Genomic DNA, 13418 nt, shown 5'->3' on the forward strand with positions numbered 1-13418 from the left:
TCCCTGTGTCTCTCTCCCTGTGTCTCTCTCCCTGTGTCTCTCTCCCTGTGTCTCTCTCCCTGTGTCTCTCTCCCTGTTTCTCTCTCCCTGTTTCTCTCTCTCTCTCTCCCTGTGTCTCTCTCCCTGTGTCTCTCTCCCTGTGTCTCTCTCCCTGTGTCTCTCTCTCTCTCCCTGTGTCTCTCTCCTGTGTCTCTCTCCCTGTGTCTCTCTCCCTGTGTCTCTCTCCCTGTGTCTCTCTCCCTGTGTCTCTCTCCCTGTGTCTCTCTCCCTGTGTCTCTCTCCCTGTGTCTCTCTCCCTGTGTCTCTCTCCCTGTTTCTCTCTCCCTGTTTCTCTCTCCCTGTTTCTCTCTCTCTCTCTCCCTGTGTCTCTCTCCCTGTTTCTCTCTCCCTGTTTCTCTCTCCCTGTTTCTCTCTCCCTGTTTCTCTCTCCCTGTTTCTCTCTCCCTGTTTCTCTCTCCCTGTTTCTCTCTCCCTGTGTCTCTCTCCCTGTTTCTCTCTCCCTGTTTCTCTCTCCCTGTTTCTCTCTCCCTGTTTCTCTCTCCCTGTTTCTCTCTCTCTCTCTCCCTGTGTCTCTCTCCCTGTGTCTCTCTCCCTGTTTCTCTCTCTCTCTCAGATGAACCTGTGAGACCTGGGTCTGTCCCAGACCAGACCAGACCCAGGGTTAACCAGATCCACATTCCCCACAGGACCCTCCCTGACTCGCTCCCCCAGACCCCCAGGCAACCCTACAACCCCAGACAGCCAGCTAGTCCACACCAGCCTACCAACCCTCTACAGCCCAACACCCACCGCCAACCTAACCAACCAACTCTGTACCTGGTGCCACATAAGCCTAACCAGCCAGGCCAGCCCACTGTCATCCTCGTACCCCATCCTAACCAACCATCCAACCCTAACCAACCCTTCTTAACGATGGTACCTCGGCAGCCCAGCCCCCCCTCTAACCCTCCCAGTCAGCCGCGTCGGGTCCTGGAGGTGGGAGAGGCTGGTCCACCAGGCTACATGAGGAGGGTAACAGTCAGGAGAGGATCAGATGACTCGTCCTCCACACCTGTTAAAGGATTCGCTGGAGCACCAGGTCAGTAGCGGTGAGGATGTGGACGGAGTTACCACCAAAATGTTGCCCAAGTATTTAAATGCTATGAGAGGTTATAACCCAGTGAATGTTTTAAATGCTATGAGAGGTTATAACCCAGTGAATGTTTTAAATGCTATGAGAGGTTATAACCCAGTGAATGTTTTAAATGTTTTGAGAGGTTATAACCCAGTGAATGTTTTAAATGCTATGAGAGGTTATAACCCAGTGAATGTTTTAAATGCTATGAGAGGTTATAACCCAGTGACTATTTTAAATGGTATGAGAGATTATAACCCAGTGAATGTTTTAAATGCTATGAGAGGTTATAACCCAGTGAATGTTTTAAATGCTATGAGAGGTTATAACCCAGTGAATGTTTTAAATGCTATGAGAGGTTATAACCCAGTGAATGTTTTCTAAACCACCAGGATTCAACCCTCCCGAGAAGCCAGTCTCCTTCAACAAACATGAGACGATCCCAGTAGCTGCCAAGGTCCCCTGGAACCCAGCGTCACAGACCCCACTAGTCACACCAGGTAACACACCTACACCCATACACACCTATACCCATACACACCTCTACCCATACACACCTCTACCCATACACACCTATACCCATACACACCTCTACCCATACACACCTATACCCATACACACCTATACCCATACACACCTATACCCATACACACCTCTACCCATACACACCTATACCCATACACACCTATACCCATACACACCTATAGCCATACACACCTATACCCATACACACCCATACCCATACACACCTATACCCATACACACCTCTACCCATACACACCTATACCCATACACACCTATACCCATACACACCTATAGCCATACACACCTATACCCATACACACCCATACCCATACACACCTATACCCATACACACCCATACACACCCATACACACCTATACCCATACACACCATACACACCTATACCCATACACACCTATACCCATACACACCTATACCCATACACACCATACACACCTATACCCATACACACCATACACACCTATACCCATACACACCATACACACCTATACCCATACACACCATACACACATATACCCATACACACCTATACCCATACCCATACACACCTATACCCATACACACCTATACCCATACACACCTATACCCATACACACCTATACCCATACACACCCATACCCATACACACCTATACCCATACACACCTATACCCATACCCATACACACCTCTACCCATACACACCTCTACCCATACACACCTATACCCATACACACCTCTACCCATAAACACCTCTACCCATACACACCTATACCCATACACACCCATACCCACCCATACCCATACACCTATACCCATACACCTATACCCATACACACCTATACCCATACACACTGATACCCATACACACCTATACCCATACACACCATACACACCTATACCCATACACACCATACACACCTATACCCATACACACCATACACACCTATACCCATACACACCATACACACATATACCCATACACACCTATACCCATACCCATACACACCTATACCCATACACACCTATACCCATACACACCTATACCCATACACATCTATACCTATACACACCTATACCCATACACACCTATACCCATACACACCTATACCCATACACACCTATACCCATACACACCCATACCCATACACACCTATACCCATACACACCTATACCCATACACACCTATACCCATACACACCCATACACACCATACACACCTATACCCATACACACCTATACCCATACACACCTATACCCATACCCATACACACCTATACCCATACACACCATACACACCTATACCCATACACACCATACACACCTATACCCATACACACCATACACACCTATACCCATACACACCTATACCCATACACACCATACACACCTATACCCATACACACCTATACCCATACACACCTATACCCATACCCATACACCTATACCCATACCCATACACCTATACCCATACACACCTATACCCATACACACCTATACCCATACACACATATACCCATACACACCCATACCCATACACACCTATACCCATACACACCTATACCCATACACACCTATACCCATACCCATACACCTATACCCATACACACCTCTACCCATACACACCTATACCCATACACACCTCTACCCATACACACCTCTACCCATACACACCTATACCCATACACACCTATACCCATACACACCCATACCCATACACCTATACCCATACACACCTATACCCATACACAATGATACCCATACACACCTATACCCATACACACCTATACCCATACACACCTCTACCCATACACACCTCTACCCATACACACCTCTACCCATACACACCTATACCCATACCCACCTATACCCATACACACCTATACCCATACACATCTATACCCATACACACCTATACCCATACACATCTATACCTATACACACCTATACCCATACACACCTATACCCATACACACCTATACCCATACACACCCATACCCATACACACCTATACCCATACACACCTATACCCATACACACCTATACCCATACACACCCATACACACCATACACACCTATACCCATACACACCTCTACCCATACACACCCATACCCATACACACCCATACCCATACACACCCATACCCATACACACCTATACCCATACACACCTATACCCATACCCATACACCTATACCCATACCCATACACCTATACCCATACACACCTATACCCATACACACCTATACCCATACACACATATACCCATACACACCCATACCCATACACACCTATACCCATACACACCTATACCCATACACACCTCTACCCATACACACCTATACCCATACACACCCATACACACCATACACACCTATACCCATACACACCTATACCCATACACACCTCTACCCATACACACCCATACCCATACACACCCATACCCATACACACCCATACCCATACACACCTATACCCATACCCACCTATACCCATACCCATACACCTATACCCATACCCATACACCTATACCCATACACACCTATACCCATACACACCTATACCCATACACACATATACCCATACACACCCATACCCATACACACCTATACCCATACACACCTATACCCATACACACCTATACCCATACCCATACACCTATACCCATACACACCTCTACCCATACACACCTATACCCATACACACCTATACCCATACACACCCATACACACCATACACACCTATACCCATACACACCTATACCCATACACACCTCTACCCATACACACCCATACCCATACACACCCATACCCATACACACCCATACCCATACACACCTATACCCATACACACCTATACCCATACACACCTATACCCATACTAGAACAACAATGTAGACTATCAGTGAAATGCTTCCTGACGGGCCCTTCCCAACAATGCAGAGAGAGAGTAAACCAGGGTTAGGGTTGGCTATATACACAGGGTACCAGGGTTAGGGTTAGGGTTGGCTATATACACAGGGTACCATGGTTAGGGTTGGCTATATACACAGGGTACCAGGGTTAGGGTTGGCTATATACACAGGGTACCAGGGTTAGGGTTAGCTATATACACAGGGTACCATGGTTAGGGTTGGCTATATACACAGGGTACCATGGTTAGGGTTGGCTATATACACAGGGTACCAGGGTTAGGGTTGGCTATATACACAGGGTACCAGGGTTAGGGTTGGCTATATACACAGGGTACCAGGGTTAGGGTTGGCTATATACACAGGGTACCAGGGTTAGGGTTGGCTATATACACAGGGTACCAGGGTTAGGGTTGGCTATATACACAGGGTACCAGGGTTAGGGTTGGCTATATACACAGGGTACCAGGGTTAGGGTTAGGGTTGGCTAAATACACAGGGCACCAGGGTTAGGGTTATGTTTGGCTATATACACAGGGTACCAGGGTTAGGGTTGGCTATATACACAGGGTACCAGGGTTAGGGTTAGGGTTGGCTATATACACAGGGTTAGGGTTAGGGTTGGCTATATACACAGGGTACCAGGGTTAGGGTTGGCTATATACACAGGGTACCAGGGTTAGAGTTGGCTATATACACATGGTACCAGGGTTAGGGTTGGCTATATACACAGGGTACCAGGGATAGGGTTAGGGTTGGCTATATACACAGGGTACCAGGGTTAGGGTTGGCTATATACACAGGGTACCAGGGTTAAGGGTTGGCTATATACACAGGGTACCAGGGTTGGCTATATACACAGGGTACTAGGGTTAGGGTTGGCTATATACACAGGGTACCAGGGTTAGGGTTGGCTATATACACAGGGTACCAGGGTTAGGGTTAGGGTTGGCTATATACACAGGGTACCAGGGTTAGGGTTGGCTATATACACAGGGTACCAGGGTTAGGGTTGGCTATATACACAGGGTACCAGGGTTAGGGTTGGCTATATACACAGGGTACCATGGTTAGGGTTGGCTATATACACAGGGTACCAGGGTTAGGGTTGGCTATATACACAGGGTACCAGGGTTAGGGTTAGGGTTGGCTAAATACACAGGGTACCAGGGTTAGGGTTGGCTATATACACAGGGCACCAGGGTTAGGGTTAGGGTTGGCTATATACACAGGGTACCAGGGTTGGGGTTGGCTATATACACAGGGTACCAGGGTTAGGGTTAGCTATGTACACAGGGTACCAGGGTTAGGGTTGGCTAAATACACAGGGTACCAGGGTTCGGGTTAGGGTTAGCTATATACACAGGGTACCAGGGTTAGGGTTGGCTATATACACAGGGTACCAGGGTTAGGGTTGGCTATATACACAGGGTACCAGTAATGAGCCTTCAGAAAATATTCACCCCCTTAATTTTCAACATGTTGTTGTGTTATAGCCAAACCCTGGCCACAACACCATACCTCATAGTATCAAAGTGGATGTCACGTTCCTCGTCTTCTGACGATATCGCGAAATCACTGTCGGAGAACGTGGACCAATACGCAGCAGGTTGTGTGCTCAACATCATGTTTATTGAACACGTTGATCACGAAAAAACAATAAATGCAGAAAACAGGACAGGAGACAGTTTCGCAGGCTATACCTAGCAGTGCAAAAAACAACTACCCACGAAACACAAAGACAAACACATCCTACTATATAGGACTCCCAATCAAAGGCAACTCAACACACCTGCCTTCAATTGAGAGTCCAACCCCAATTAACTAGACATAGAAACACAGACATAGACCAGTGACCAACCCCATAAACCTACATCAACTCCCCTCTGCCACGTCCTGACCAAACTACAATAACCAAATATACTCTATACTGGTCAAGACGTGACAGTGGAATTATGTTTACAAATTAATAAGAATTGAAAAGCTGAAATGTCTTCAGTCAGTAAGTATTCAAGCCTAAATAAGTTCAGGAGTAAAACTTTGCTTAACAAGTCACATAAATTGCATGGACTGTATGTACCGTGCATTCAGAACTTATTCAGACCCCTTTTTTTACATGTTGTTACGTTACAGCCTTAATCTAAAATGGATTCAATTATCTACACACAATACCCCATAATGACTCACTACCCCATAATGACTCAATACCCCATAATGACTCCATACCCCATAATGACTCACTACCCCATGATGACTCAATACCCCATAATGACTCAATACCCCATAATGACTCAATACCCCATAATGACTCACTACCCCATAATGACACAATACCCCATAATGACTCACTACCCCATAATGACTCACTACCCCATAATGACTCACTACCCCATAATGACTCCATACCCCATAATGACTCACTACCCCATAATGACTCAATACCCCATAATGACTCCATACCCCATAATGACTCAATACCCCATAATGACTCACTACCCCATAATGACACAATACCCCATAATGACTCCATACCCCATAATGACTCAATACCCCATAATGACTCCATACCCCATAATGACACAATACCCCATAATGACTCACTACCCCATAATGACACAATACCCCATAATGACTCCATACCCCATAATGACTCAATACCCCATAATGACTCCATACCCCATAATGACTCACTACCCCATAATGACACAATACCCCATAATGACTCACTACCCCATAATGACACAATACCCCATAATGACTCACTACCCCATAATGACACAATACCCCATGATGACTCAATACCCCATAATGACTCCATACCCCAGAATGACTCAATACCCCAGAATGACTCAAGACCCCATAATGACTCAATACCCCATAATGACTCCATACCCCATAATGACTCCATACCCCATAATGACTCCATACCCCATAATGACTCCATACCCCATAATGACTCAATACCCCATAATGACTCCATACCCCATAATGACTCCATACCCCATAATGACTCAATACCCCATAATGACACACTACCCCATGATGACTCAATACCCCATAATGACTCAATACCCCATAATGACTCAATACCCCATGATGACTCAATACCCCATAATGACACACTACCCCATAATGACTCAATACCCCATAATGACACTATACCCCATTATGACACAATACCCCATAATGACTCAATACCCCATAATGACTCAATACCCCATAATGACTCAATACCCCATAATGATACTATACCCCATAATGACTCAATACCCCATAATGACTCAATACCCCATAATGACTCAATACCCCATAATGACTCAATACCCCATAATGACTCAATACCCCATAATGACTCCATACCCCATAATGACTCCATACCCCATAATGACACCATACCCCATAACGACACAATACCCCATAATGACTCAATATCCCATAATGACTCCATACCCCATAATGACTCAATACCCCATAATGACTCCATACCCCATAATGACTCCATACCCCATAATGACTCAATACCCCATAATGACTCAATACCCCATAATGACTCACTACCCCATAATGACTCACTACCCCATAATGACACAATACCCCATAATGACTCAATACTCCATAATGACTCAATACCCCATGATGACTCAATACCCCATAATGACTCAATACCCCATAATGACTCAATACCCCATAATGACACTATACCCCATAATGACAGTGATTTTACATTTTTTTTAATTTTCTTAAATAAATAAAACAGAAATACCTTATTTACATAAGTATTCAGACCCTCTGCTATAAGACTCGAATCAAATAAAATGTTATTGGTCACATACACGTGTTTAGCAGAGGTTTTTGCAGGTGTAGCGAAATTCTTGAAATTGAGCTCAGGTGCATCCTGTTTCCATTGATCATCCTTGAGATGTTTCTACAACTTGATTGGAGTTCACCTGTTGTAAATTAAATTGATTGGACATGATTTGGAAAGAAACACACCTGTCTATATAAGGTCCCACAGTTGACAGTGCATGTCAGAGCCAAAACCAAGCCATGAGGTCAAAGGAATAGTCTGTTGAGCTCCGAGACAGGATTGTGTCAAGGCACAGATCTGGGGAAGGGTAACAAAAAATGTTTGCAGCATTGAAGGTCCCCAAGAACACAGTGGCCTCCATCATTTTTAAATGGAATACGTTTTTAACCACCAAGACTCTTCCTAGCGCTGGCTGCCCGGCCAAACTGAACAATCGAGGGAGAAGGGCCTTTGTCAGGGAGGTGACCAAGAAGCCGATGGTCACTCTGACAGAGCTCCAGGGTTCCTCTGAGGAGATGGGAGAAACTTCCAGAAGGACAACCATCTCTGCAGCACTCCACCAATCAGGCCTTTATGGTAGAGAGGCCAGACGGAAGCCACTCCTCAGTAAACGGCACATTACAGCCCACTTGGAGTTTGCCAATAGGCACCTAAAGGGCTCTCAGACCATGAGAAACAAGATTGAACTCTTTGGCCTGAATGTCAAGTGTTAGGTTTAGAGGAAACCTGGCACCATCCCTACAGTGAAGCATCATGTTGTGAGGATGTTTTTCAGCATCAGGGACTGGGTGACTAGTCTGGATCGAGGGAAAGATGAACAGAGCAAAGTAAATCGAGATCTTTGATGAAAACCTGCTCCAGAGCACTCAGGACCTCAGACTGGGTCGAAGGTTCACCTTCCAACAGGACAAAGGGTCTGAACCCTTATGTAAATGTGATTTTTCAGTGTTTTATTTTTAATACATTTTCAAACATTTCTAAAAACCTGTTTTTGCTTTGTCATTGTGGGGTATTGTGCGTAGATTGACGAGGGGAAAAAACTATTTAATCCATTTTAGAATAAGGCTGTAACGTAACAAAGTGTGGAAAAAGTCAAGGGGTCTGAATACTTTCCGAATGCACTGTAGTTCTTCAGATCATCCAGTTTATTCTCCAGTGATTGCATGTTTTCCAATAGAACAGAGGGTAGACACAATTTATCCACTCTCCGACGTAGTCTCGTCAAGTATCCCGCATGCCGGCCTCTAGAGCCTCCATTTCCTCCTCCTTCGAGTGTCAGGGAGTTGGGCCTGGTCTGCGATGTTCAATATGTCTTTCGCTTACGACTCATTGAAGTTGAAGTCCTCGTCCAAAAACGAGGTTAGTGATAGCTGCTCTGATGTACAGAAGCTCTTTTCGGTCACAGGAAACAATAGCGAAAAAAATACAGAAAGGTCAGGAGTCCATAAAATGGCCACCATTCCCTCCGGTGCCATTAGACCCTCTGCTTCAAATTACAAATTGAAGGGCTGTACACGTTTGTGTATTTTTTGCTACACAAGTACGCAGAACAGCAACAGTGTCACTAATTGCGTTAGGTGTACATTTAACTCCCCAGAAGCACTTTGATTTTAATAGCATCTGTCTGTCCTCTAACCTGTCTGTCTTTGTCGCAGTGTCTTCAGACAGCAGTTTCCTTGCAGACCCCTTCTCCTTCTCTGCTGGCCTGACCTCTCAGTTCTCTGGGGAGTTTGGAACCATCCGCTTCAACAAGGTGCTGGTCAACGATGGAGGACACTACAACTCTCACACAGGTAACACACACACAGACACACCTACACACACACAGAGAGAGACACACACACACACACACACAGTCTTGTACAGCTAACCTTGTGGGGACACACAATTAAGTCCCATTCAAAATCCTTTTTTCCCTAACCCTAAACCTAACTCATACTCTTACCCTAACCCAAAACCTAACCTTAACCCTAAACCTAACCCTAGCTCCTAGCCTTAACCCTAAAACTAACCCTAACTCCTAACCTTAACCCTAAACCTAACTCCTAACCTTAACCCTAAACCTAACCCTAGCTCCTAGCCTTAACCCTAAACCTAACCCTAGCTCCTAGCCTTAACCCTAAAACTAACCCTAACTCCTAACCTTAACCCTAAACCTAACCCTAGCTCCTAGCCTTAACCCTAACTCCTAACCTTAACCCTAAACCTAACCCTAGCTCCTAGCCTTAACCCTAAACCTAACCCTAGCTCCTAGCCTTAACCCTAAAACTAACCCTAACTCCTAATCATAAAACTACCCTAGTTCCTAATTCTAACCCTAATTCTAACCTTAAACCTAAACCCCCTAGAAATAGTATTTGGCCTTGTGGGGACTAACAAAATGTCCCCAGTTGGTCAAATTTTTGTTTGTTTACTATTCTGGTCCCCACAAGAATAGCTAAACACGTCCACACACACAGACACACACAGACTAATATATTATTTTCTCTCTCCAGGTATCTTCACGATACCGATGGAAGGCCGTTACCTGATCTCAGGAGTTCTGATGGCTCGGCCAGGGAAGGGACTGGAGGCTGTTTTGTCTGTCTCCAACCGTAGTGTCCATAGGCTGATGAGCTCCGGGTCTGTAGCAGGGACAGCGGTCCAGGACAGTTGTCCCTGTGGAGGCTCTGTCTCGTTCAGCCTGATCCTGTCTCTGAGGCAAGGGGACCACGTAGCTCTGGTCCGGACCGCAGGACAGCTGGCCACCACAGAGTCCAGAGACATCCTATCAACATTCAGCGCCATCTTCCTCTATGCCCCGCAGCCAATCACCAGATAGTTACCACTGGGCCAACCAATCACACAGCAAGGACTTGGTCATGTACATTCCACAACCAATCAGAAAGCAGGAATACCTTTAAACAGATACCAGAAGTCCAATCTCCTGCAACCCAGCAGTTGTTCAGAATAATGATTTGTATCATAGATATATAGATATTCACCATGTAAAAAGTAATTCTGCAACCCAGCAGTTGTTCAGAATAATGATTTGTATCATAGATATATAGATATTCACCATGTAAAAAGTAATTCTATGCTCACCTTTTTACTGAACAATTATGCCAAAGATATAAAAAAATATTAAGTGGTCATTCATGTATTTTACAATATAGATATCTGCTTTTTTTTCCACTTTTTGTTTTAAAACATTTTCCTAAATTAACATTTATAAAATTATATATATATATATATATATACTTTTTTTTCTTTAAAAAAACAACTCCTGTTTAGATTAATCTGTTTTACAGGTTATTCAGTATTCCATACCACATCCTGTTTAGATTAATCTGTTTTACAGGATATTCAGTATTCCATACCACATCCTGTTTAGATTCATCTGTTTTACAGGATATTCAGTATTCCATACCACATCCTGTTTAGATTTATCTGTTTTACAGGTTATTCAGTATTCCATACCACATCCTGTTTAGATTAATCTGTTTTACAGGTTATTCAGTATTCCATACCACATCCTGTTTAGATTAATCTGTTTTACAGGTTCTTCAGTATTCCATACCAAAATCCTGTCACCATTAGTAAAGCAGTAGGGTTGATTCATTCCTTCACGTATGTTGCCAATAAACCCATTTGAAGATTTGTCTGATAGTTGGATGGATGGTGTTAACAAGTCATTCTGTATGGCTTCACTTTAGAAAGAGTAATTAGAGGGGCCCCCGTGAATATTTCTAAGTTGAATATATCCAGGATGACTAACAACTAAGAGATGCTGGATGGGGAGAGCAATGGAAACAAATGACCTTCCTGTCTTGTTCCAGGGAGGATATGTAAGCAGCCTGGATTTAATATTTTTATTTTTAAATATGTCACCTTTATTTAACCAGGTAGGCCAGTTGAGAACAAGTTCTCATTTCCAACTGCGACCTGGCCAAGATAAAGCAAAGCAGTGCGAAATAAACAACAACACAGAGTTACACATGGAATAAAAAAAGTACAGCCAATTTTGCATTCAAAATGTTTAATATCAGTCTGGAAGGAGAGTTTACAGTCTAACCAGACACCTAGGTATTTATAGTTGTCCACATATTCTAAGTCAGAACCGTCCAGAGTGGTGATGCTGGACGGGCGGGCGGGTGCGGGCAGCGATCAGTTGAAGAGCATGCATTTAGTTTTACTAGCGTTTAAAAGCAGTTGGAGGCCACGGAAGGAGTGTTGTATGGCATTGAAGCTCGTTTGGAGGTTTGTTAACACAGTGTCCAAAGAAGGGCCAGAAGTATACAGAATGGTGTTGTCTGCGTAGAGGTGGATCAGGGAATCACCCACAGCAAGAGCGACATCGTTGATATATACAGAGTCGGCCCGAGAATTGCACCCTGTGGCACCCCAATGGAGACTGCCAGTGGTCCGGACAACAGGCCCTCTGTTTTGACACACTAGACTCTGACAGAGAAGTAGTTGGTGAACCAGGCGAGGCAATGATTTGAGAAACCAAGGCTGTTGAGTCTGCCGATGAGGATGTGGTGATTGACAGAGTCGAAAGCCTTGGCCAGGTCGATGAAGACGGCTGCACAGTACTGTTTCTTATCGATGGCGGTTATGATATCGTTTAGGACCTAGAGCGTGGCTGAAGTGCACCCATGACCAGCTCGGAAACCAGATTGCATAGCGGAGAAGGTACGGTGGGATTCGAAATGGTCAGTGATCTGTTTTGTTAACTTGGCTTTCAAAGACTTTTGAAAGGCAGGGTAGGATGGATATAGGTCTATAACAGTTTGGGTCTAGAGTGTCTCCCCCTTTGAAGAGGGGGATGACTGCGGATCTTTAGGGATCTCAGACGATACGAAAGAGAGGTTGAACAGACTGGTAATAGGGGTTGCAACAATGGTGGTGGATAATTTTGGAAAGAGAGGGTCCAGATTGTCTAGCCCAGCTGATTTGTACGGGTCCAGGTTTTGCAGCTCTTTCAGAACATCTGCTATCTGGATTTGGGTGAAAGAGAAATGGGGGAGGCTTGGGCGAGTTGCTCTGGGGAGTGCAGGGCTGTTGACCGGGGTAGGGGTAGCC

The 13418-nt window shown here is 44.8% G+C and overlaps 1 protein-coding gene across 2 annotated transcripts in view; it reads left to right on the plus strand.

The window, feature by feature from the left end:
- The window catches only part of LOC106595984 (EMILIN-2), a 79360-nt gene extending 67365 nt beyond the window's left edge, over window positions 1-11995 (plus strand). The window contains exons 7-11 of one of the 2 annotated variants that reach the window (XR_006769028.1): window positions 614-1078; window positions 1507-1614; window positions 10010-10147; window positions 10850-11644; window positions 11695-11995. Coding sequence is in view for 1 of the 2 variants with exons in the window: in XM_045714353.1 (XP_045570309.1) it covers window positions 614-1078; window positions 1507-1614; window positions 10010-10147; window positions 10850-11175 (1037 nt within the window). In the remaining variant the exon portion in view is untranslated. Of the gene's footprint in view, window positions 1-613; window positions 1079-1506; window positions 1615-10009; window positions 10148-10849 lie in introns of both variants that reach the window. The other variant, XM_045714353.1, reaches the window with a different exon arrangement.
- Window positions 11996-13418: the final 1423 nt, after the last annotated feature.

This window comes from Salmo salar, chromosome ssa03, assembly GCF_905237065.1.
Source record: "Salmo salar chromosome ssa03, Ssal_v3.1, whole genome shotgun sequence".
NCBI lineage: Eukaryota > Metazoa > Chordata > Actinopteri > Salmoniformes > Salmonidae > Salmo > Salmo salar.